General features: G+C 43.8%; 1 protein-coding gene across 5 annotated transcripts in view; it reads left to right on the top strand.

Moving 5' to 3' along the window:
- SV2B (synaptic vesicle glycoprotein 2B) overlaps positions 1–24,413 on the top strand; it is a 188,345-nt gene extending 163,932 nt beyond the window's left edge. For all 5 annotated transcript variants that reach the window (XM_044230517.1, XM_044230519.1, XM_044230522.1 and 2 more), the window contains exons 10-13: positions 11,198–11,331; positions 14,696–14,896; positions 18,892–19,051; positions 21,331–24,413. In XM_044230517.1, coding sequence (XP_044086452.1) covers positions 11,198–11,331; positions 14,696–14,896; positions 18,892–19,051; positions 21,331–21,514 — 679 coding nt within the window. In that variant the 3' untranslated portion in view covers positions 21,515–24,413. The remainder of the gene's footprint in view (positions 1–11,197; positions 11,332–14,695; positions 14,897–18,891; positions 19,052–21,330) is intronic.
- The last annotated feature ends 282 nt before the right edge of the window (positions 24,414–24,695 follow it).

Below are 24,695 nucleotides of genomic sequence, written 5' to 3'. Positions count from 1 at the left end.
CCAGGCCACATTATTCACTAAGCTGAACATCTATTCCCGTTTCCCTTCTTGACTGTACTTAGCATGTTCATCAAGTCAGCTGCATGGGGACATCAGAAATACCACGGTCCAGACAGTTCAGCATCAATGATACAAACTACCCCATATGTACCACCTCTTTATAAGAATCAACACCGCGAATTCTCCCCTGGTGTGCATGGTCTCCCGTGACCCCTGTGCTTACCTACGTGTTCGTAGCGAAGTGGCCCGGCCCGTGACTGTCAGCCACATTAGGAAAGGAGCCTTTGTCTGGGTGAAGTCCGGGAGGGTAGCAGGATGTCTCTTGCAGGCTAGTCCGTATCGTTCGCACAGGCCACACCCGAGCAAATGCTCACTGTTATTTAGGATGAGAAAGTGTGAGAAGAAAGGGGAATATCATTTCTACAAATATGAGATCTTTGGGGAGGAAGGTTAGGACAAGCATGAGTGGACAAGGAATTCAGGCTTTCAGATGATATATTTTTTTTAATGCAAAACCCAGTCACAAACATCTACACAATCACGTGCCCGCACATACACATACATAGCCTCTGTGTAGAGACTTTGGTCACCAAACTCTACTGAGAGTGGCCACTCCACGGATGGCAGCTCGAGCTAGCAGGGGTGGGTGGCAGTTACCCTGGGATTTCTCACTCTCAAAGGATCTTCTGTTTAAGTGGGGAGAGCTTGTGCCGACATTGCCAATGAAGAAATGTTGCCCAAAGAACACCTTGGAAATGTTGAAAATGAAGGGACATTATGGATGGCCAGATGTCACCCATGAAATGACACCATTCTCTGCAGAGATGAATTCAGTAAAAGAGACCTCATTTATGAAGTTTCCAATGTTTGTTGATACTCTTTTGTGGTATTAGAAATAAGGATCATGGAATGACATTGATCATGAGGCTCATAATCATAATCATGGCAGCCAACATTATAAAGCATTTTTAGGTGTGAGCGGCTGCTTTAAGCACCCTCATAGACTATGTCATTTAATCCTCACAAAAATGAAGGAGGCCTCCGGGAGGTAAGACATATATTTTCCTGTTATACAGGGAGAGAAATAGAAGTTCAGAGAGGCTGAGTAACTTGCCCAAGTCACACAGCTAATGTACATAGAAATGTCTCTCCTGGGGCGCCTGGGTGGCTCAGTGGGTTAAAGCCTCTGCCTTTCGCTCAAGTCATGATCCCAGGATCCTGGGATCGAGCCGCGCATCAGGCTCTCTGCTTAGCAGGGAGCCTGCCTCCCCCACTGCCCCGCTCTGCCTGCCTCTCTGCCTACTTGACAGAGATGTCTGTCAAATAAATAAATAAAATTAGAAAAAGAAGAAAAAAAAAAGTCTCTCCAAAACACAGGCATTCAGACTCCAATCCCATACTTTTAACAACTAGATATTGTCTCACTGAAAACTGTCCCTTCCCTCAGAGGCCCTGTGGTACATGGTGTCTTCTGCATTCAGAAGTTCATCATGGGGTGCCTGGGTGGCTCAGTTGGTTAAGCATCTGCCTTCAGCTCAGGTCATGATCCCAGCATCCTGGGATGAGCCCCTCATCAGGCTCCCTGCTCGGCCGGGAGTCTGCTTCTTCCTCTCTCTCCATCCTTCCCCCCTGCTCATGCTCTCTCTCTCTCAAATAAATAAATAAAATCTTTTAAAAAAGAATTTAAAAAGTTCATTGCAATGCCAGCACCCTTATGGTTTGCAACAGGCTGGTTTTGCAGTTCTTAGATTTAGCTATATAAAACATGGGAACTTCTGATCCACTCCGTTCTTTTAACCTTTCTCAGCCTCTGGAAGCTTTCATCAAGCTTCTGGGTGGGAATGAGGAGGAAGCAAGTAGTCTTGAAAATGGTGGTCTCCTGGGGACCCAGGACCTCCCCCCAACCCCTGGGACCATACAGTTATTGCCAAGGGTCTGGGAATGCGCAGGCATGCCAAGGCTTGTCTGAGAGTGGATGTGAATATTCTGTACACACAGATATGCTGCCATGTTTCTGTATTTCAAGAGCATGTGGTTGTTTTTGTGTAATTATTCAAATATCAATTCCTTCAGAAGTTGCAGTGAGTTAATTTTAACTTGTCATTTATATGGTTTCTTTGTTTTGTTTTGTTTTGGAGAGAGGGAGAGAGCAGGGAGGGGGCAGAGAGAATCTTAAGCAGACTCCATGCCCAGCGTGGAGCCGGACCTGGGGCTTGATCTCAGAACCCTGAGGTCAGGAGCTGAGCCAAAATCAAGAATCAGATGCTGGGACGACTGGGTGGCTCAGTGGGTTAAGTCTCTGCCTTTGGCTCAGGTCATGATCTCAGGGTCCTGGGATCGAGCCCCACATCAGGTTCTCTCCTCAGTGGGGAGCCTGCCTCCTCCTCCTCTCTCTCTCTCTGCCTGCCTCTCTGCCTACTTGTGATCTCTCTCTGTCAAATAATAAATAAATAAAATCTTAAAAAAAAAAAAAAAAAGAATCGGATGCTTAACAGACTGAGCCACCCAGGTGCCTCTCACTGTTTTTTTAACTAATGGTTCTTAAAAGTGCAACCACTATCATGTGAAACCCATCACTTAACCCCCAGCAAATTGAATAAAAGGTTGTTTTTCTCCTTGGAAGATTAGGAACCTTGAAATTTAGCTAAAGAATGAAGGAACCTGAGTTTCTTTTCTTGCATCATGCTGCCACCTGCTGGTCATGGGCTAGAAAGCACCTCGTCTTCGAAAACCCTAACACTCTTTGGAGAGTTCACTTCAGCTGGGGTGGCCATGTCTCCAGATGTGCTCTATTCCGCCTCTGATGTTATCCACACTTCGCTAATTTAAAATTTAAATAGAAATTATTTACCTTATTGGCTGTCGCACACGGGGGACAATGACTTTGGTGTAGGTAGGGTTTCAGACTTCTCCCACAGGGTTCGTGAATAGAGGAGAACCTGTGGAAGCCTGAACTGCATCCTGCTGTAAGACAGTCCCTTTGGCCCCGAGAAGAAATGAAAGTACACAGATTCATTTGGGCCTCTCCGCCCAAGGCACCATCCGCAGCCCTCCTGGTGCATCTGAGGGGACCAGTGGCTCTGAGAACTCATACGTTTTTGGAAAATGCAAGAAAGACAAGAGAAAAAGCTCATATTCTAAATGCTGAGCCAAAATGTCAGGCCAGGCTTCTCATGCTGTTAACCGAACGCAGGATAGTTGTTGTTGTTTTGTCTGAGAGCATGTGTAAACTCATTAGTTCATTACCCTCTCTGCTTGGGGAGACATTTCTGCTTGGCAAGGCTAACTTCTGTGAGGGTTAGGGCAGGGGAAGAGTCTGATACAAGACAATCAGGGGGAAAAAATAGGACCTGCCTCATGAGTTCTCTTGGAAGGTCAGGGGATTGAGCCCTGAAATGAGGAAGATTTAGCAGAAAAGAGAAGGTTGATTTCATGCCTCCCACTGAGGTGAGGCAGAAATAAGAACTTTTTTCACCTCCCGTGGGTCTGTTTCAGGGCAGTGAAGTCCCTTGAAGCCACCATGGGTGGGAAATGTGTAAATGCACCTTCCGGCTTCCAGGCTTGGGGAAGTTAGCTTGAGGGGCTGGATTTCAAGCCTCAACGGGTCAGAGACTCGTGGAGCATCTCTGACTTGCGTAAGTCTCCGGGTCCACACCGGAAAGCCGTCATCTTGGTAAATAACATGCCTCATGCTTCAGAGCTGATCAAATCTCTCATTTAATCTAGGCCCTGCAAAGATCTTTGTGGAGACTCTTCCGGGATATTTTATAACGTCTCTGGCTGCTGAAAATTGGCTTGCTTTCTCCCCATCAAACATTTTCTCAGGTTATTGCAAATAAATAGAAATCCTATTCATTGGGGGATGTTTATTCGGTATCTAAGCTATTTCATTAGTCCCAACAGTTCCCCCTTTGTTACTGTGTACGATCTCATCCTCTGCAAATAAACATTGTTTTGTTTCCTTTCTTCTCTCTCTCTCCCTCTCTCTCTTTTATTCCACTGGGAAGTACATCAAATATGCAGAGAATAGAGAATAATGGAAACAACGTGCTTTAGAGCAGCTGGCTTTATAAAATCATAATCTGTGCTATATTTACTTCAGATTTTAAAATAGATTAAACGTTACTCGCTCGGTGAGCCTCAATGGGATTCTTCTCCCTCCCAAAGCATAATGACCACCATTGTTAATAAACCTGGTGTTTTACACTGATGGATGTTTTTATACTTTTCCAGTGTGTCTATGTTGACAAACATTGTCCAGTACTTTTTACATGGTTTAGAGTTTAGATAAATATCATACTATGTTGTATATGTAAATGTATATTATACTATAGATTTTGCAACTTGTTTTTTGTATAGAATTAGGGGTTTGGGGGGTGCATGGGTAGCTCAGTGGGTTAAGCCTCTGGCTTTGGCTCAGGTCATGATCTCAGGATCCTGGGATCGAGCCCCACATCAGGCTTTCTGCTCAGTGGGGAGTCTGCTTCCCCTTCTCTCTCTGCCTGCCTGTGATCTCTCTCTCTCTCTCTCTGTCAAATAAATGAATAAAATCTTTTTAAAAAGTAGGGTTTTTTTAAAAAAATATTTTATTTATTTATTTGAGAGAGAGTGAGAGCGAGGGAGAGCACAAGGGGGGCGGGGGCAGACACCACTGTTCCCCACTGAACAGGGAGTCTGACGAGGGGCTCGATCCCAGGACCCCAGGATCATGACCTGAGCTGAAGGCAGTTACTTAACTGACTGAGTCACCCAGGTGCTCCTAAAATTAAGGTTTTGAAGACTCTTTGCATTGGTTATCATAGCTACGTAATTCAATTTGATTAATTTAAATGTCATTATGTGAGTGTTCCCTAATGTGTTTGTCTGTTCTTTTGATGGACATTGAGGTCATTGACAATTTTTGGCTGTTACACATAATACTGCAATAAGTGTTTTTATGGGGCAATTTGTCTAGTCTGAAAGCTAGAGGTGGAATTGCTGGATGGAAGGATATGAGCGTCTTCAGCTTCTGTGCCACAGTGGTCTCCACGAGCCTTGTACTAACTATGCTTCCCACTGGGCAGGATGAGCGGGGCTGGATCTCTACAATGGGGGCCATTCTTAGTCTGTGAGACGGAGGAGAGTGACATGGTATCTCTTTGTCCTTTAACTTGTATTTCCCCGGTCCCGGTGAGACTGAGCATCTCCTCCTGTGTTTCTTGGCCCTTCAGGTTTCTTCTTCTGGACCTGTTCACGGGCTTTGTTTATCGTATTTATTAGATAATCATTTTCACCTTAATTTGCATAATATCTTCATCTGTTTGGTCTGTAACAACAAAATACCCCAGACTGAGAGGAATTTATTTCTCCTAGTTCTAGAGGCTGGAAGTCCAAGATCAAGGCACAGGTAGATTCCAGATCTGGTGAGGACACGCTTCCTGGTTCATAGACGGCCATCTCTTGCTCTGCGCTCACATGGAGAAATGCAGGAAGGAGCTTTCTGGGGCCCCTTTTATAAGGGCATTAATCCCATGCATGACCTTTATGACCTAACTCCTCCCAATGGCCCTACTTCCTAATACGATCACACTGAGGATTAGGTTACAACCTAACGGATTTTGAGGGGGACACGAACATTCAGTCTGTAGTACACGAGTTCTTTAAACTTCTATGTAAAAGACAAGTGTCCATGATAATGCTTGAAATTTTCCCGTGTTTTTTTTTTAATTAAAATAAACTTTTAATTTTGGAACAGTTTTAGTTTCACAGAAAAATTGCAAAGATTGTGCAGAGAGCTTCTGGTATAGCCTGCACCTTGTTTGTTCTATTATAACATCTTATATGATGAAGGCACATTGATTACATACTAAACCAATATCAGGACATATCAGGAAAGTCCATACTCCACTTGGATTTCCTTTTTTTTTTTTAAGGTTTTATTTATTTATTTGACTGAGAGAGACACAGCGAGAGAGGGAACTCAATCAGGGGGAGTGGGACAGGGAAAAGCAGGCTGCCCGGTGACCTGGGAGCCGATGTGAGGCTCGAGCCCGGGACCCTGAGATCATGAGCTGAGCTGAAGGCAAATGCTTAATGACTGAGACACCCAGATGCCCTTCTACTTCTGTGTTTTAAAATATTACTTGGGGGCTCCTGGGTGGCTCAGTGGGTTAAGCTGCTGCCTTCGGCTCAGGTCATGATCTCCGGGTCCTGGGATCGAGTCCTGCATCGGGCTCTCTGCTCAGCAGGGAGCCTGCTTCCCTCTATCTCCCTCTCTGCCTGCCTCTCCGTCTGCTTGTGATCTCTCTCTGTCAAATAAATAAATAAAATCTTTTTAAAAAATATTACTTTGAAATAATATTGTTTCACTCTTGCTTCTTTGTGTGTCTTATAATTTTTGGTTGAAAGTCACATATGTAGGATAGTGAAGACCTTTTTAAGAATGGGTACATCTCTTTCGGGAAGCGCTTACAGGGTGTGTGAGTGTTGAGCCAATCTAGTCAGTATTTGAACTTTTGGGGGGGGCATAGCTATTATTACTTAGAAATTTGTTGGGACTTCCTTTTTACTGGAGTATAATTTATGACCTTTATATAATAAAATTCACCCTTTTAATAGTATAGTTCTTTGAGGTTGCCAAGGGCATACAGTCAGGTAGCCACCAAAATCCAGATACCATTGCTCCCCAGATTTCCTCACGCCACTTTGTGGTCAGTCCTTAGTCCAACCCCTGTCCCTGGCAACCAATACTCTTCTCCCTGTGGCATAAATAGTACCCTGGACTATGAAGCTTTTTAATCCCATTATTTCCACTTAGCATTATGTACTTAGATCTATCCATGTTTTTGCACATTTAACAGTTTACTTTATGGCAGAATACTCTTCCAGGGTATAAATGTAGTAATGCATTTTATCCACTTACCAGTTGAAGGAAGGATTTTAGCATCTTTAAATTAATGGCTCATCTAGGATGTTGACAACCATATTCGTATATGAAGTTGTTCTATTTTTTCCCCTTGTAAATTAGTAATTGCTTTTCTCTTTATTATATCTCTCTTATCCTCGATTCTATTTTTATAATTCTGCTTAAGATTTTATTCCCAAAGGCTGTACATGGGCTGGGATCTTTGCAATACAGACTGGATGCCCTCTTGTGATTTCAGCACTTGGGTAGCTTGGAGTGTAAAAGAAAGGAAGGAGGTCGGGCTTACTGGCAGATTCACTGAGGCATGAGCGTGTATGTTCTTAGAGAGTCTGTTAGATTGACATTGGTACCAGTATGTCCATGAATGCTTCTTATTCTTCTCGAAATAAAATTTTTCATCATTTGGAGGGCGCCTGGGTGACTCAGTGGGTTAAGCCTCTGCCTTCAGCTCAGGTCATGATCCCAGGGTTCTGCGATGGAGCCCCGCGTCAGGCTCTCTGCTCAGCAGGGAGTCTGCTTCCCCCGGTCTCTCTGCCTGCCTCTCAGCCTACTTGTGATCTTTGTCTGTCAAATAAATTAAATTTTTTTTTCATCATTTGGAGAGGAAAGATGGCGATATCCTCGATCCACTATTTTATTTCTTTTCAGGCAACACAGTTAAGGCACGCCTCACTTATAGAACCATATAGAGCTAGAAAAACCACCTCCTCAATATCCCTACTTTCAAGATTTTTAAATGCCAACCTAGAGAGGAGGAAAGAGTTTCCTGAGATCTCTGAAAACTGGACTCCACTCATCGGTTTACGGAGAGCAGTACCAGAGGTGGGGGAGAGGCCTAATGACGAAACTGGAGAATTTTACAAGTTGCATGGAACATTCACTTTTCTCCTCTCTTTAAGGAACTTAGGTTCAAGCATATATTTTCTGAAGCAAACGATCCTCTTCTTTCTGCTCTGCTTTACCTCGGGCTAGGACCTGACACGAGATAATGTGTGGGAGACGAGAATTCCAGTTCTGCACTTGATCTTAGCCAAAGTCCGAGAAGCGATTAGAATTCCAGCGCTCCTCCAAACCATTCTGTTTCATTTTACTGTAGCTGGAAGCCTTATGATAGTAGGATATATGTATGGAAGCTTTGGAGAACTGTACCCTTTGTTTATTTTCTGCCCAAAAGGGGATTTAATTTATCTGAAAGCGAGCTCTCTAGTTTTCAAAAAAGGCAATTAAAGGGTGTAGGTAATACACCTCCATGTCTTTACATGTGCTGTTCCCTCTGCCTGGACTGCACTTCCTCTATGTCTTTGCTTGGAAAGCTTCTACTGGTCCTTCAGGATAGATCACTTCATGCTTTTCCCAACTGGATCACAAGTGCCCCCTTTCAAGTGATCTTAGAACATACCTCCATCTTGATAATTATCACACTAAATTTTAATGATCAGTTTTCTTATTTATCTTTCATTAGACCGAGCTTCTTGAGGTTGCCATCAAGTAAAACACAGTGACCAAACAGATAAAATTTTTGGCATAGGCTACCATTTGGTGGACTAAACATTGGGACTAAGGGTAACTGACATAAAGTGTGTGTGTAATAATCCTGCCGTAGATTCTGCATTGCCAATGGCTCCTGTTTTCTTACAGGCCAATTTCTGTAAGACACTTGCTCTAACTTTTCTCGCAGCCTTTGAACTCTCCTGAATGAAGAAGCTCAGACCAGTTCAGTATATAAATTAGAGATAGGAGATGGTTTATATAAAGATTCATAAAATATGCCTTGGTCCTTTCTCCTTTTATCTCTTTCTTTATAACATTGGCTTTTTATAACTCACTTGGAGATACATTTTAAGGTCTGCTTACGTCAGGCCCTTTATGATTTATGGCTCTGCTCCCTCACCTACCCATGGCAGAACATTAAAATATATCTGAGGGCCACATCAGCAACCTTTTGCTATATTAAAGAGAAGGATATATTTAAAAAGGCAAAACCCGAGACAGCCTCCAGGAATAGCTTTCCTGAGTAAACATATCCAGCATACAAATTACATTAATTTTGAAATCAAAGGCATCTTCCTGTAGCACAAGTCTTAGCAATATCCATGGAAATCTGAAGAGTGCCTTTGGAGGCCCCTGTTTATAAGTCTGTAGCAAATCTGACCCTACGAAAAATTCTGTAAAATAATTTGGCTTCTCTAGACCAATGGCCCTCACATTTTTTAAATAATCTGCCATCTGCCTCTGGTGGTTCTGGTTCAAGGGGTCTAGGAATATGGGAAACTGCATCTTTCATAACAACCTTTGGTTTTATTCTGATGCAAGTGTTCTTGGGACTTCTCTTTGAGAAGCACTTGATTAGATGTTCTTACTGGGTGGGGGTGTCTTTTTGCAGAAGCTCATGACAGGTGACTCTAGAGTAGGGTCATTAGCAGAATACAGTATAGCATGAAGGGAAAGGAGACCTGGTCACCATCTGTGGTCATGGGCGGAATCATGTGGTGGCTCTGAAGAGGACAGTGACCCTTAGCAACCTGTATGACCTCTATCAAGGTGACTCCTACTGAATTATTGTCTGTTGGCTTGTTGGGTCCCCCCCCCATTAGTTTTAAGGGCAGGGACCATATCTTTCCTCTTTGTATGCATAGCCCCTAATACCATATACCTAAGTTTTGCTGAAGACTGAGTATATACACAAATGAATAGACAAATGAATGAGTGGTAATTCTTCACAAATGGAAACAGATCCAAGGCTTCTAGCTTAAAAGTTTGGCCAAGCTTGGGAAAGGTCCCGCCGAGGATGATGTTAATGTAGGTCAGTATATGGTTTTGAATGTAATATTGTTTTTTCCTATTACGTTCATGTAGGAGTTGGAGCAGACCAGTGGCTCCCAAATGTGCCTGCACCTCATAGTCACTAGGTACTTCCATCCTCCTTTTGTTTTTCAGTGAAAAAGTACTATGTATGCTTGGTATAAAAGGAAAATGAAGCTTATCCCATTGAACCTTCCCAGGGCCACACATCTACCAGTTTCTTGTGTAACTCTTGGGTATATTCTATTCATTTGGAGGCATATGGTACATATACTTTTTTACATGAATGGGCACAGCTTGCATTTTATTTTTTTCAGTTAACAATATACCTTGAAGATTGTTCCATATTAAGGCATTTACCTAAAAACTGTAACAGCCACATGGCAGTTCACCATGTGGGCATCTCCCTGTCTGTCTATCTACCCACCCATCATCTGCCTAGTGATCAATTCTATTATAAGAAATGTTGCATCGAGCATCTGTGAATGTATTTCTTTGAATGCATGAGCAAGTATAGATATAGTCAGTTCTTAGAGGTGGTATTTCTAGGTCAATGCCATTACGCATTCAAAATTTTGCAAAAGTGTTCTCCAAAGAGGCTTCACCAATAGTATTCTACCCTCTGTGTGAATGAAAGTGCTTATTGCTCCAAATCTTTGTTGGAGAAGTTTTGTTTTTTTTTTTAAAGATTTAATTTATTTATTTGACAGAAATCACAAGTAGGCAGAGCGGCAGGCAGAGAGAAGGTGGGGAAGCAGGCTCCCTACTGAGCAGTGAACCTGATGCAGGGCTTGATCCCAGGACACTGAGACCATGATCTGAGCTGAAGGCAGAGGTTTAACCCACTGAGCCAACCAGGCGCCCCGGGGGAGTTTTTAAAATGAAGATTTTTTAGTCCTCACAAATCTATTGCTTCCAAGCCTACTAGGAGGAGCTGAGGGGCCTGCTTTTTTAAATAAGATTTTATTTACTTATTAGAGAAAGTGCATGTACAATCCAGAGTGGGGACAAAGGAAGAGGGAAAAGCAGACTCCCTGCTGAGTAGGGAGCCTTAGGTGGGTCTCCATCCCAGGACCCCAATATCATGACCTGAGCCAAAGGCAGATGCTTAACCGCCTGAGCCATCCAGGAGCCCCAGACCTGTACATTTTTAAAGCCCCTCATAAAATGCCACGTGATTGGTATTCTCACTTCACAGTAGCTTGTCCATATCTTGATGAGTCTGAGGCAGAAGGTCCATGATGACATTTGGGAATCACCGGCTGCTGCTTCGTACCCCCTGTGTCTACCCAGATCAGATAAGTTTCCACACTCCCGGGCTCCTTCCTCCTCTATAAACACCAGCTAAGGAATAGGGAACTAACCTTGGGAAGTAATGTGTCAGCAACCTTTCATTTGAAGTTCTCCTTTTCCTGCCTTTCTGTGCTTTCCATTTTGGTCTCAAGGTTTCTCTCAGGACCAGTCACTCAGGGACTAATGTCTTTCCCACAGGTTCACAAAGATGTACTTTAAACATGTACTCTTCGAGGACACATTCTTTGACGAGTGCTATTTTGAAGATGTTACATCTACCGATACCTATTTCAAAAACTGCACCATTGAATCGACCGTCTTCTACAACACAGGTGAGAACATGGGCGGAATGGGTGCACGGTATCAAGGGTGGGCTGGCCTTATTTAAGAAGCAAAGTGCTCACGTGCACCCGAATGTTTATAGCAGTAATGTCCACAATAGCCAGACTATGGAAAGAACCTAGATGTCCATCAACAGATGAATGGATAAAGAAGAATTGGTATATATATATATATACAATGGAATACTATGCAGCCATCAAAAGAAATGAAATCTTGCCATTTGCGACGACGTGGATGGAACTAGAGGATATTATGCTGAGTGAAATAAGTCAGTCAGAGAAAGACAACTATTATATGATCTCCCTGATAAGAGGAAGTGGAGATGCAACATGGGGGGCTTGAGGGGGTAGGAAAAGAATAAATGAAACAAGATGGGGATTGGGAGGGAGACAAACCATAAGAGACTCTTAATCTCACAAAACAAACTGAGGTTTTCTGGGGGGAGGGGGAATGGGGTGGGGGGTGGGGTTATGGACACTGGGGAGGGTATGTGCTATGGTGAGTGCTGTGAAGTGTGTAAACCTGGAGATTCACAGACCTGTACCCCTGGGGATAATGATACATTATATGTTAATAAAAAAATTTTTTTAATTAAAAAAAAAGAAGCAAAGTGCTCAGTCATAAGCTTTAGGAGTAGGAAGGTACACACGGACATGGTTACTGAGCATCAGGTTGGAGAAATGGGTTCTAGCCTGAGGCATGGCACAGATTAGTTGCACCATCTTTACCAATGTAATTTGCATGTGTTACCATATATGAAGTAGAAACAAAAGTTCTGGGTGAGTGCTCTGATCGCAAGCATCTCATGCCCTATGCTGCAGGTCTTTTGTGGGAAGCATTTCGGAAGCCAACATTTTAGGAAGGCGACATTTTACGCATGGAGCGCTTTCTCAAAGACCTCACGTAATTTGAATCTTGCAAAATTCAAGGTTCATGTTCTCACAATAATAAAGGGAGAGGGAAAATTGTATCTTTTCAAGCCTTGTGCATAAAGTGAGATGAGGGGCACCTGGGTGGCTCAGTGGTTTAAGCCTCTGCCTTCAGCTCAGGTCATGGTCTCAGGGTCCTAGGATCGAGCCTCACATCGAGCTCTCTGCTTGGCAGGGAGCCTGCTTCCTCCTCTCTCTCTGCCTGCCTCTCTGCCTACTTGTGACCTCTCTCTCTCTGTGTGTGTCAAATAAATAAATAATCTTAAAAAGAATAAAAATAGAGATGAGAGGCATATTTTCAAATCACACCATTTCAGTCTTCCATGATTAAAAAACTTTCACAAAATCCCATCCCTCTACCATCATAGGTTAATGACATACCAAGGGGAGTTGAGACATAAGGAAACTACCTGAGCTCTACCAGGGGCTTCATCTACATTGTCTCCAGTGAGAAATATACAATCACTCCCATTTTATAGCTCAAGAAACCCAGGCTTAAGCCCTTGCCCAAGGCCACAGCTAGCAAGCTGAGGGAGCGTGGATTCATTCCTGAGCTGTTTGGTTCTGAAGTCTGTGGTCTGTCCACTGAACTCCGTGCATTGTGCAGTATTACTGCTTTCTCCTGACCCTCAGCACCATGGCTGATGCAAGAATATCTTTTTCTTCCATGAGGTCAACCTCAAAATGTTTACTCTCTGGCCTCCAAATATCCCTCCATCTCTAAGTGATCCATTATGAGAAGTACCTTTGTAATTTTTCTTTTTTTAGCCTGAACCTAAAAAGGCATATACATTGTCTGTTTGTCATTAAAACCGGATGCATCTTTTAGTTTCTTCTTTCAAGTTTTAACGATGCCTCTTTGCATATGCTCATGTGGGGACTTTTGCAAGCACCTGTACTCATGAAATGTCAGTGCTGGGAAGTGATGGAGAGAATCAGGTGTACTTTTCTAATTTTATAGGAGGAGGTTACAGAAGGTTAAGGAGGGTCAACTGCAGAGACAGGTCCCGAAACCCAGATTTTCTGAGAGCTTCCTCAGGCACTCTTTCTGCTTGGACAATGGGAGTTAGAAGGGGTCAGAAGACTTGGGAACTAGTTCCAAAGCAAATGGTTTATATTTTTTTAAGACTTGATATTTTTGGAGATGTTTAAGGTTTAAAATAAAATTAGAAAGAAGGTACAGATTTCCATAGAACTCCTGTCCCCCAGCCCTGTCTCCCCCATCATCAACATGCCCTCACGAAACTGGTGTATTTGTTACCATTGATGAACCTACACTGATACCTCACAGTCATCCCAAGTCCAGAGTTTACAGGAGGATTCGCTGTTGGTGTTGGACACTTTCTGGGCTTGGACAAATGTATAATGGCATATATCCACCATTATCATACCATATAGAGTATTTTCACTGCCCTAAAAATCCTCTATGCTCTCCATATTCATCTCTCCTGCTCCCCACCATGGCAACTACTGAACAAATGGGTTTTAATTTTATTTTTAATTTAATTTAACTTAATTTCAATTCTTAAAAATATTTTATTTGCTTATTTTAGAGCGAGCGAGAGAGAGAGTATGGAGAGAGTGAGAGAGTGAGGGAGAATCCCAAGCAGACAGCCCCTGGGCACGGAGACTGACATGGAGCTCAATCCCAGGATCCCAAGATCATGACCTGAGCTGAAATCAAGAGTCGGACGCTCAACTGACTGAGCCCCCCAGGCGCCCCACAAACGTTTTTCATTTTGAAGAATGTTCAGGTTTCTGCATGGGTTCTGGAATGGTTTCACCTCAATCCAGACCCAATTCCTGTGTCTTCTGCTTCCTGTAAGTTGGGTAGCCTCGGAAGAATGGCCCAGCCTTGGTGTGAACCCTGGTGACATCTCATTGATAGAAACAGGATGGTTTGGGGCACCTCAGGGGCTCAGTTGGTTAAGCATCTGCCTTTGTCTCAGGTCATGATCCCAGGGTCCTGGGATCGAGTCCCACATTGGGCTCCTTGCTCAGCGGAGAACCTGTTTCTCCTTCTCCCACTGCCTGCTGCTCCCTCTGCTTATGCTCTCTTCCTCTTGCTCTCTCTCTCTCTGTCAAGTGAATAAATAAAATCTTTAAAAAAAAAGGAATTAAAAAAGAAAGAAAGAAACAGGACGGTTTCCTGGTTGAAAGACGATGTATTTAGACGTGTGTCTCCATGAGCATTCACTTCATTTCCCTTTGCTTATGGGAAGTTGAAGCAGTCATTACCTTGTTAGGGTTTTCTCTCTCCATCCATACCTGGCCACACGTCACCGTGACTTTGAGATTGTCTGATTGCCGGAGGTGTGGGGACAGCCTACCCTTGGAAGGCGCGTGACTCCATCCCTGCCTCTGCCCCATCTCTCCCCAGCCCCTGTTCACTGTACATGAACCCACAGTATCCTTCTCTCCTCAGACCTATACAAGCATAAGTTCATCAACTGCCGGTTTATCAACACCACCTTTCTGGCGCCGAAGGAGGGCTGCCACATGGACTTTGAGCAGGATAATGACTTCCTGATTTACCTCGTCAGCTTCCTTGGCAGTCTGTCTGTCCTGCCTGGCAACATCATTTCTGCCCTGCTCATGGATAGAGTGGGAAGGCTCAAGATGATCGGTGAGTAGTTAGGGACGCCGCATCTCCTCCAGTAGGTGAGGATCGTGGCTTTCAAAATGTCTTAAGGAGAGGATTTTTTCTTTTTCTTAAATAAATCTTGTACTGGAAACCAAACCGGTAAGATGGGATCTGCTGGTGAAGAGCCTAGCAGGCAGGCAAGGCTCCAAAACCCCCAGACGCCACGGATGTAGTTTGAGACCTGTGGTCCAGGTCAGGGAATCCTCTTCATTTCCCGACTGAGCGATTCTGGGATAGTCACTCACACTATTAGCACTTCAGTAGGGATATTAAATATACCCATTCTACCCGCTTTGTAAGATTATTGTCAAAAAATATATTAAATGCTCTTCAGTGAACATTGGTTCATCTGATGGGTTTTTAATAGATTGCATTGCTTATTATGATTTCCTAGTGATGACCCTTGGGCTTTGGAGGTGCACAGACTCATATCCGAGTCCTATCAGCTCGAGGCTATCTGACTTGGGACATGTTCCTTTACTTCTCCAGGCTTCAGTTTCCATATCTGTACCTGTAACTAGCTGGTCGGGTTTTGGGAGGCTTGAGTATAATGTAGCCAGAGCATCTTATAGTGCTTGGTGCCTGTAGGTTCTCAAAAATGGTAGAAGTTTTCAGGTATGACTTGCTTCACTGCACCAGGATTCACAGAAGTTTGCTTCAGAAACACATGCTATGCATGGAAAATAAAAAACAAAACATATACACCCAGGGCCAGGGAAAATATATATTGGAATATATTAATTGTAAGGCCAGCATGGGGACGAGAACAACACACCGATACACATGCCGTGAAGGGTCTGTTCTGGGATGTAGCCGATCAGGAAAATTAATACCAACTCCCTAGCAGGGAAGCTCAAAGGGGAATAAAATAAATCACATAGTCGTTTTGTCAGAGTAGAGCAAATCAATCAGAGCTCGGCAAAGGGAGCTCTTGCCAGTGTGGGGCTCGTGGAGTATTATTATTGTAAAAGTAGCATGAGTATTTAGAAAGGGGAGCCAAGAAAAGCTGCATGTTGTGAGGTTGGCATCACTGTCACAGACAGAACTCTCTCCTGGGTCAGAGGTGAAGCCCTGACCCAGAGGTTAGACCTGAAGCCCCTGAAGGAAGGGCAGCGTTGACTCAGTCCTCAATGCCTGAGTTTTTCAGCCCACTTATACCCCGTGCAAGACCAACAGCTTCGACTTAGGTGGCCATCTCCGCCAACATTTGCTTTATGAGTCTGCACACCTTCCTTTCCTCCTCTGAGCTTCTGTTTCCGATTATGAAAGTAATACCAACCTTTGCTCAAGTGTGATAAGGTGTGTGAGAGTAGATGAGTGATGTTTCTGCCATTCTGCCCCTGACCTTTCCAGCCCCAGGTTGAACAGTGAATACGGTGGTTGAGCCCTGGGCGTAGCCTAGGACATCCTTGGGGAGGCAGGGTCGATGAGGGGTGTGGTGGATGCACCTGTGCAGGGGTGTAGCCTGCCCCCCGGAACAGCCACATATTCCCCCATAGAGGCAGAGTTTAGGCTGGGCAGGCGGAGGGGGCAGGGCAGCCAGAGAGCAGACACCCCCTTTGCAGCCACAGCAGCCTGTCTTGACATCATGAATGTATCCCAGATCAGAACTGATTTCTGTCACGTTCCCCAAACTGGACAGCTGGAACTACTATTTCTCATTCTTTGTAGCCTACTCTTTTATTAATGTCTGTGTTTTGGTTCGGAGCTGCACTGTTAAAAGCACAGACAGTTCTTCCTTCCTTCTTTAGTAGAAGGTCTAGCACAAGGCGGACCAACGGTGATATTCTTAGTACGCGGCTCATACTAGATGCTCAATAAATATCTCAATGGGATGTAGGTGACCTGTTTTGAAATAGTCTTTCCACGAATGAAAATAACTATTTCCTCAGACAGATTCCTCTTGGATCTGCCGGGGCATAAAATGTACTCTGCTGTGCTATTTCTAGAGTAGAAGTCATGTCTTGTTAACAACAAAGTAGAAGTTTTCCTGATGAGGCTGTTTGTTCTCATTTATTCACTGGATAAGTGGTAATATATGCAGGGCTTGTTCTCTGTCAGGCTGTGTGTGTGGCACACAACGAGAAGGCAGCAGTAACGGAGACAGATAGCATCCTCATGCTTACCTATTGGGAGAGACAGACATAAACTAGAAATTTCATTGAACAAACACTTATAAAGCACAGATTATAGGTCAGGCTTCCTGCCAAGCATTTTGTAAATATTAATATATTTAATATTCTATAACCTGGTGAGGTAGGTACTATTTTTTGTCAACATTTTACAGAGAGGGAAAGTGAGGCAGCACAGGGAGTTTAGGAGACTTGCTCAAGGTCACACAGGGGAAGACGTTGGGACTTGAACTCAGGCCTCTCCATCACAAGGGAAATGAGAGCTAACAGAGTGGAAGTACAGTGGGTCACAGGGCTCTATAGTAGGATTATCTAATGTAGTTGAGAGGTCAGTTCTCTGACTGTCACTTGATTTATTTGATGGTAAGGTTTTGTATTCAGTAAATTTTTGTCAACGTTTATTGTAAGCTAGATACCATGGTTGGGCGATTTGAGGGAAGCATGCATTTAGGTGATACAGGTCCCAAGGCCCTTGTGGCCCCATAGATGTTTATCTCCTTCTTAGCTGTTTGGAAACATGTTACCAGGTGACCCGCTCACAGCCCTGCCCCCTCCCAGAATCAGCAGAATTCAGGCGACAGTTACCATGTCCCAGCTCACCAGCAGGGTTTGACATCAGTGTTCTCCAGGTCCGAGATTCTAGCCAAAGGCGTCCCCACCAGGGAGGTCCTTGTGGGTGAGGCCAGGCCACCAATATGGCTTCCTGTCAACGGGACCCCCAGGGTCCTGATGCCTGGGAAGGACCGTTGGTCTGTTTCCCAGCTGGGTGTTTGGAAAGTTACTTTCTTTGTTTCTTTCTTCTGACTATTCCCACTGCATTTCCAGCCACAGTCCTGGTCCACGCGCTGCATCCATTCCACATTCCCCAAGCTCTCTGGGCTGGATGGAATGGATTTGGGCAGCATTTGACATGGCCTTCTTCCAGTGAGAACTTTTATCATGAGCTGCATCAGTCAGAGTGCTGGTGGGAGAAAGAATCTACCTTGGCTAGTGCTAGTGAAGAGACTTTATGCATGGGATGTGGCTTTTAGAGTCAGGGTGTGGGGGTGCAGAGGCACCCAGATCCTAGTGAAACTGGCAGCAGGTACTGCCTCTAGGATTGCAGGGAGAAGATAGCACTCACAGAGTCCAAGGAGAGCTGGAACCAGGAGGCAGAGGCTCCCGGAAGGAACTATAGTCCCCACCACGGGGTGGGGATGTAACCATTGCCAAAAAAGGGCTTATAAATAGGCTGGGAATACTCCAGTCCCTAACTGCTCCCAGCTGACAAGGGAGCCACAGGTATGCAGTCCCGGGGGGGCGGGCAGGGGTTAGCTTCTCAGGGCACAGGGCAAGGCTGAGAAGGTAGATCAGATGTCTGGGGTGGAGATGGGATAAATGGGGAATCAACAGCAGGGCCCTTCAGGTTTTCTTCTGCAGCTCATTTACAGTTCTGTTCTCAATAGCATGTAAGCTCCATGAGGATTTTTTGATATTGATATATTTCAGGCACCCAGTACAATGTCTGGGACACAAGAGATACTCAAGGAATGCCTCCTCGGCCTCCTCCCCAGTAATTCTGGGCTGGGCAGCACCACAGAGTGAGGATTTCAAAATCCTTCCCAGGAGGCTAACCCTGGTGACGTGACCCATGCAGAAAACTCTAATCCCATGGCTGGAGGGCCATGTGGGGAGCTGTGCTTTCTCCTTGCAGAAATGGGCCTGTGACTTGAGGGAACCTGTTACTTCAGGTGCATCTGTGAAGATGGGAGTGGGTGACAGTCTTATCTAAGAAATGGGCTTCATGGTTTTTTTTTTTTGTTGTTGTTGTTGTTGATTTTTCCTGCCCTCGTCCGGCTCCTGTAGGTGGCTCTATGCTGATCTCAGCAGTCTGCTGCTTCTTCCTGTTTTTTGGCAACAGCGAGTCTGCGATGATTGGCTGGCAGTGCCTGTTCTGTGGGACCAGCATTGCCGCGTGGAATGCTCTGGATGTGATCACGGTGGAGCTGTATCCCACCAATCAGAGGTCAGTTCTTCCCTGGGGTTCCCTCTGGGGTTTGTTCGGTCTTCTTTGGCCAGAAATCTACCCATTCCAACACCTTCCCCCGCAGCCACCTTGGTCTTCTGGTGTTTCATGGACAAAGCAAACATCTCTTTGGTGGTTGAGTTTCTCCTGCACGGGGGTTGGCATAGGTACAGAGGTGAACAGGCTAAAGCCTGATGCGGTGGGGAGAGGGTCTAGATACAAAGGACAAGTATAAACCATGTTTGGGAGAGAGGAATGAGGGGGACACCATAAGTACCACGCACTCTGAAGAGAGGCGATAACAGGCCTCTAATGGGAGAGAGGGCAAAAAGGTGAAGAACTAGATAAGCAAAGGGTGGCGGAGAGAGAAGGGCAGATAAAGGTGGGGATGATGCCTGATGGTCTAGGGCATTTGCAGAGAATGTGGTAGGAATGTCCAGCATTTACTTCTATTTTTGTGTAAGCCATATGGGAAGAGACTTGGTTGAAAGGCATAGGGTCAAAGCCATTATGCAGCAGTTATCCCTCCTTACGGAGAGGGAGCTGTGCATTTTAAGGATGGCAGGTTAAGTGGCCCTATGGTCAAAAGGCATTTGGAGTGATGTGGAAGGCAGGTAAATGAAATTCTGCAAAAAAATCTTAATGATATCCCCCCAATTGGTGGCAGAGGTATTAGAGTATGGAGAGCTATGGCAAAGCACAGAATTCCATATTTGGAGCCCCTCTCCCCTGAACCAAGAGCTTCTAAGTTTTACAAAAAATAAGAGGAGGAAAATTATCATTATTTCCATGGTATATGCTTTTACATCTAGGAAACTCGAGACAATTAACAAAAGAGGCTGCTAGAAACAGTAAAATAATTTGATACGGTGGTCAATAATAAAACTAACTTAACATATGGGATTTAAAAATGTATCTAAAAATTTAAAAGTAAAATTGAATTCCATTTAGTAATAGCAGAAATCACAAACTATTTAGGATTATAAGAATATAAGGAATAATAAGAAAAATGAAACACTTATGTGAAGAAAACCATAAAGCTTTATTGAAAGATGAAACAGAAGTCTTATATATATGTCAAGATATACTTTACGAAATTCTAAGAAGATTTATTCTCACACAAATTTCAAATCTTCTTTTGTTTCTTTCTAACTTCAACGAATCCATTCAGAATTCAGTGAGATTTTTTTCCTTCCCTCTGGAAACTTGGGACAACTTTGGGAATTTCATGTAGAGAAATACACATGTGAAACTATCCAAGAAAGTTCTGAAAACAAAAAGATTGGGATTGGGGGCTAGTTATATATAAAGTGATTAAAAATGTAAAAAAATTTAATGTACAAAAATGTAAACACATTCTTAGTAAACCTGTGATATCAAAAAGAAATATTTTGCTTCAGTTGAAGAGAGCTGGTGGTGGGAGTATAGTCTCTGTATATGGATGGAGTCAAGAAAGGGCAGATGATTAGTAGCAGTTACCACTGAGGGGACACCTAACTGGCTTAGTCAGTAGAATATGTGACTCTTGATCACTGGGGTGGTGAGTTTGAGTCCCATGTTGGAGGTAGAGATTTCTAAAAAAAAAAAAATAAATGAACTTTTAAAAAAATAGTATTTGCTCCTCAGAAGTGTAATTGGGGGATAATAATTAGGATTAGGTTTTCCCATGGGTGACAGAAATCTCAAATAATGGTAGCCTTGGGAAGATAGGCATTTCCTTTTTGTCTCCTGTAGAAGTCCAAAGCAGGCACCACAGGCTCTTTTCATCTTGCTGTTTGCCCTTTCATGAGCTCTTCCATGGGCTAAGATGAGACCATCTACATTTTTGGAAGCGGGATGGAAGGAAGAAAAATGGAAGAGAAGAGAGCAAAAAGTATCACTCATGACATCTCTCAAGGAAATTTCTTAGGAGCTGCCATTTGCACTTACATCCCATTGGCTAAAAACAGTCACATGGCCAGACTCTGAAGCAAGGGAATCTGGGAAATGTAGTCTACATTTGAAAAGAAAAAGAAACAAGTGTGAAGGAAATACTCCAGAATATGAATAGTGGTGATTGTCTTTCAGTGGTGGGGTTCTATATCTTTGCATCTTTATGTTATTCTGTATTTTCAAATTTGATTAAAATGAGAATGTTTGACTTTTATGTTTAGGGACAGAAGTCCCCGCCCACATCTTCACTATACATTCCCTCACAACAAGGGAAAGGACCCAGTCCTGTTCATCCAAGGAGGTCTGGCTCATCTTTTAGAATGATTTACTTTCTCCTTCTTTTACAGGGCGACAGCCTTTGGCATCCTTAATGGATTATGCAAATTTGGTGCCATCCTGGGAAACACCATCTTTTCTTCTTTTGTTGGGATAACCAAAGTGGTCCCCATTCTTCTGGCTGCTGCATCTCTTGTTGGGGGTGGCCTGATTGCTCTTCGGCTGCCAGAGACCCGAGAACAGGTCCTGATGTGAACAACCTCTGGGGAAAGAAGATGTTGGAAGACCCTTATCCAGGAACCTTGAATGCACCCATGCTTCCTGTCTATCACTGTCCAGAGGACACTGTCCAGAGGACACAGGAGGAGAAGTTGTGACTCCTAGTTTAGGACCCATCAATATGTTTGTAACTCAGGTGACTGATTTGGGGGTGTCCTGAATCACCTTTAGAATCCCAGAGCTGTGTTCTTGGCTTTGGGTCTCCCCAGCCCAAAGCAGGGGAAGAAGGATCACAACTTCTAGTGGGTGCACACGCTGAGCAAGGAGTGTGTATTCCCCCTACCTAGGTGAAAGGACTTATTTGCATTTCAAAATGAATTTGAGGGTGAGAAACATTTAAGTTCCTCCCCCATTTATGGAGTTCCTCAGAGCCTGGTGACCTAACAAACTGACTCGCCAAGAAGTTAGAGTCAAAATATTGGGCTTGAACTACAGGATACTTATATTTTTGCATTTAACGGTATCACTGAGCCTATGTTCCATTTGAAAATTGGCACAATAGCATTGAAGATACTCTAATATAGAAAACCAAATATTTGAGCAATATCTATAGAAATCTGCTCTGCCCTCAACCAAGTGTCCTAAGTTTTCCATGACAATTAGGTGGTAAATTTAAGGATGCTATTTATTCCTGTTTTGATCTATTTAAAGAAACATAATGTGATAGATATTCTGTAAACTAACTTTGTACATAACTATATCTGGGTTTAATTTGCAGAAATGGTACCTGCAAATATTTGCCAGTGTTTTAGCCATATTTTGGGAGGAGCTGCTGTTTGGGGTCCCAGGAAATTGGGTCTGATTGAATGAAATGCAAGCACAATATCTTATAGCCATTTAACTTGCTGTCAGGAGGATGCACTTTGCAAACTCACATTGTACAGTTCTTTTAACCCAGGCACTTTTCTTCGTGTAGGTGGAGTAGTTACTTTTCTCTCTTACACAGATCACTTGTGAATCAAGCTCAACACCGTGGGTACAGGCTTTAGATGTTGCTGCTCCCCCAGAAACAACAGAAGGATTCCGGGTCTCTGGGGGTTCTCTTTATAGGCAAGAATAAAACACAATGGAAAGATGAGTGATTGAGGAAGGAATGGGGAAAGTGTAGCCACAGTTCTTCAAAGTGTACATTCTTTCTATTTCTTTTAGCTGTGAAACGTGATCTGTATTTGTTATCTTGGTCAGTTCCAATGAGAAGTCTATGCTATGTGTCTTGGTTCAGGACCTTTGAAAACAGATGTCATTGGCATGGAAATTAGGGCATGTACTGGATGTCGAGTATGTTTCTCTTCAGTGCTCCAAGTAAATTCTTTTCTGAGATGTTTGGAACATTAGTGGGGGTGGGTGCTGTGGGGTGGGGAACCCAGGAAAAGTGCTTCGGGAAGGGTCAGCAACAGGCTGAAGTCTTGACAGCACAGAAAAGGAAGGTTTCATGCACTGGAACGATCTAGAATGGAAGGACAGTGGGCTCTGAGCTCTTGTCCCTGAAGGTTGGACTGGCTGAGGCCAAGTGAGCATCAGTTTGTAAGAACTCATGCTTCGAGCTGGTTTGCAGTGTTCTCAGCGCTGTCAAGGGCCACACATTCCCTACCCGACATATCCAAAAACTGACGCGAGATAATGATGACCCCATGGAGTATTTTCTTGTCCTTGGGGAAACACTTTGGTCCCAGGACAGCTTCAGGCCCTCTTGTGGTTGTTTTCTGGAGTAACGGGTATACAGGAAGAAAGAGTAAATATTACACCTTACCACCTCAGATCTGAGATCAGTTTTAATGGTTAAAATGTTGACTTTGCTTCTCTTGTCTCCTACCTCTTTATTCACTTTTTTTCTTTACAGGGAAGGAAGACATGTCAACTCTGATTTGACACCCTGATCCCCGTAAATATATAAATATACTATTGTGTATTAACGTTTCTCTCAGTGTTTTATAGGAGTTACATAACATAAAGGCTGCATCAATAATGAGAAGCCCAATGTAACACAGCTGTAACAGACTTTTCTGTATTCTGGCCATATGAAATACAGTGGCTTGGTTCGTTCAAGGGAAGTGTGTAAACAGAGATGGCCACATTCCTTGTAACGTTCTTTTTCAATGGGATGATACCATTTAATGAGCAGCTACCATGGAAGAAATGTACAAAGCAGTTAGAGTCTGCATTTGTAGTGAAGAGGAATCTTGTAAATCTCATGTCCGATTAATTTTTGAGTGTTGAGGTGGCTGCCGTAATTGGGGGGTCGATTCCATTTGGTTTTCAAGCTCTAACTTCTGTGTGACCTTTATGGCTCCTTAAACCAACCACCTAACCAACCAAGGGCAGTTTCAGTCTCATCCATCATATCGGCCTTTGTTAAGGGTGCAGCCAGACTCTGCAGCCTTTCCCCGTCCGTGAAGGATTGCCTGACGCTGGTATACCTGGCCACTTCTTAAATGCTGTCATGCCTGCTGAGATCAATGTTTCTTTAAAAATAGTCTCCGTGGCAAGTCGTTGGGGGATAATGTACAGCATTCCTGGCCAGGCACTTCTTTTTCATTTCATGTTCTATCCTGAGAGACTCCCGATGGCATCCTTGTGGCGTGGAAGGTTGAGGTTCTCCTTCGGGAGGCAAAGCTATTCACAGTTCATGATGTATTTTATGATGCCCATTTGGGGAGCCGTTACTTTTAACAGCCTCAACTGTGTTGTATCATCTCTTGATGCTAATTTCTGACCTTCTGTTTTATTGGACATAATTAGTGAAAGCGGTGTGCCTGTTTGTGAAGTTTATAGCACATGCACCTGAGGTCATGTGACAAATAACCACATTCCCAGGGTCCCCCTGCTACCTTGTATTAGCTCAGTAAAAGTAATAATAAAAATAATTATAAACAAACCTTTAAGAACTGAGGCTAGAGGTTATTTCCAGATGCTAAGGTGTCTTCTGGATTCCTAAGTGGATTGGATCGGTTGGGGTTGACATGTAGAAAACCATTTCTTTCACCTTATTTTGCATAGGGGGACCTTGAGAGAGCAAATGATATGACCAAGGAGACGCGTAACACTCGGAGCGGGTTACAAGGCCTGCAGTGATGCTCTCTCTATAATTCTGGAGTAAACTCTCAGTCCGAGATCTCCTAACTGCAGGACCTCCCATTGAGTCTCTGAGAGATGGGAT

The sequence above is a fragment of the Neovison vison genome, chromosome 13 (assembly GCF_020171115.1).
Source record: "Neovison vison isolate M4711 chromosome 13, ASM_NN_V1, whole genome shotgun sequence".
NCBI classification, from domain to species: domain Eukaryota; kingdom Metazoa; phylum Chordata; class Mammalia; order Carnivora; family Mustelidae; genus Neogale; species Neogale vison.
The sequence above is the reverse complement of the archived record's forward strand: the minus strand, read 5'-3'. Positions and strand labels throughout refer to the sequence as shown.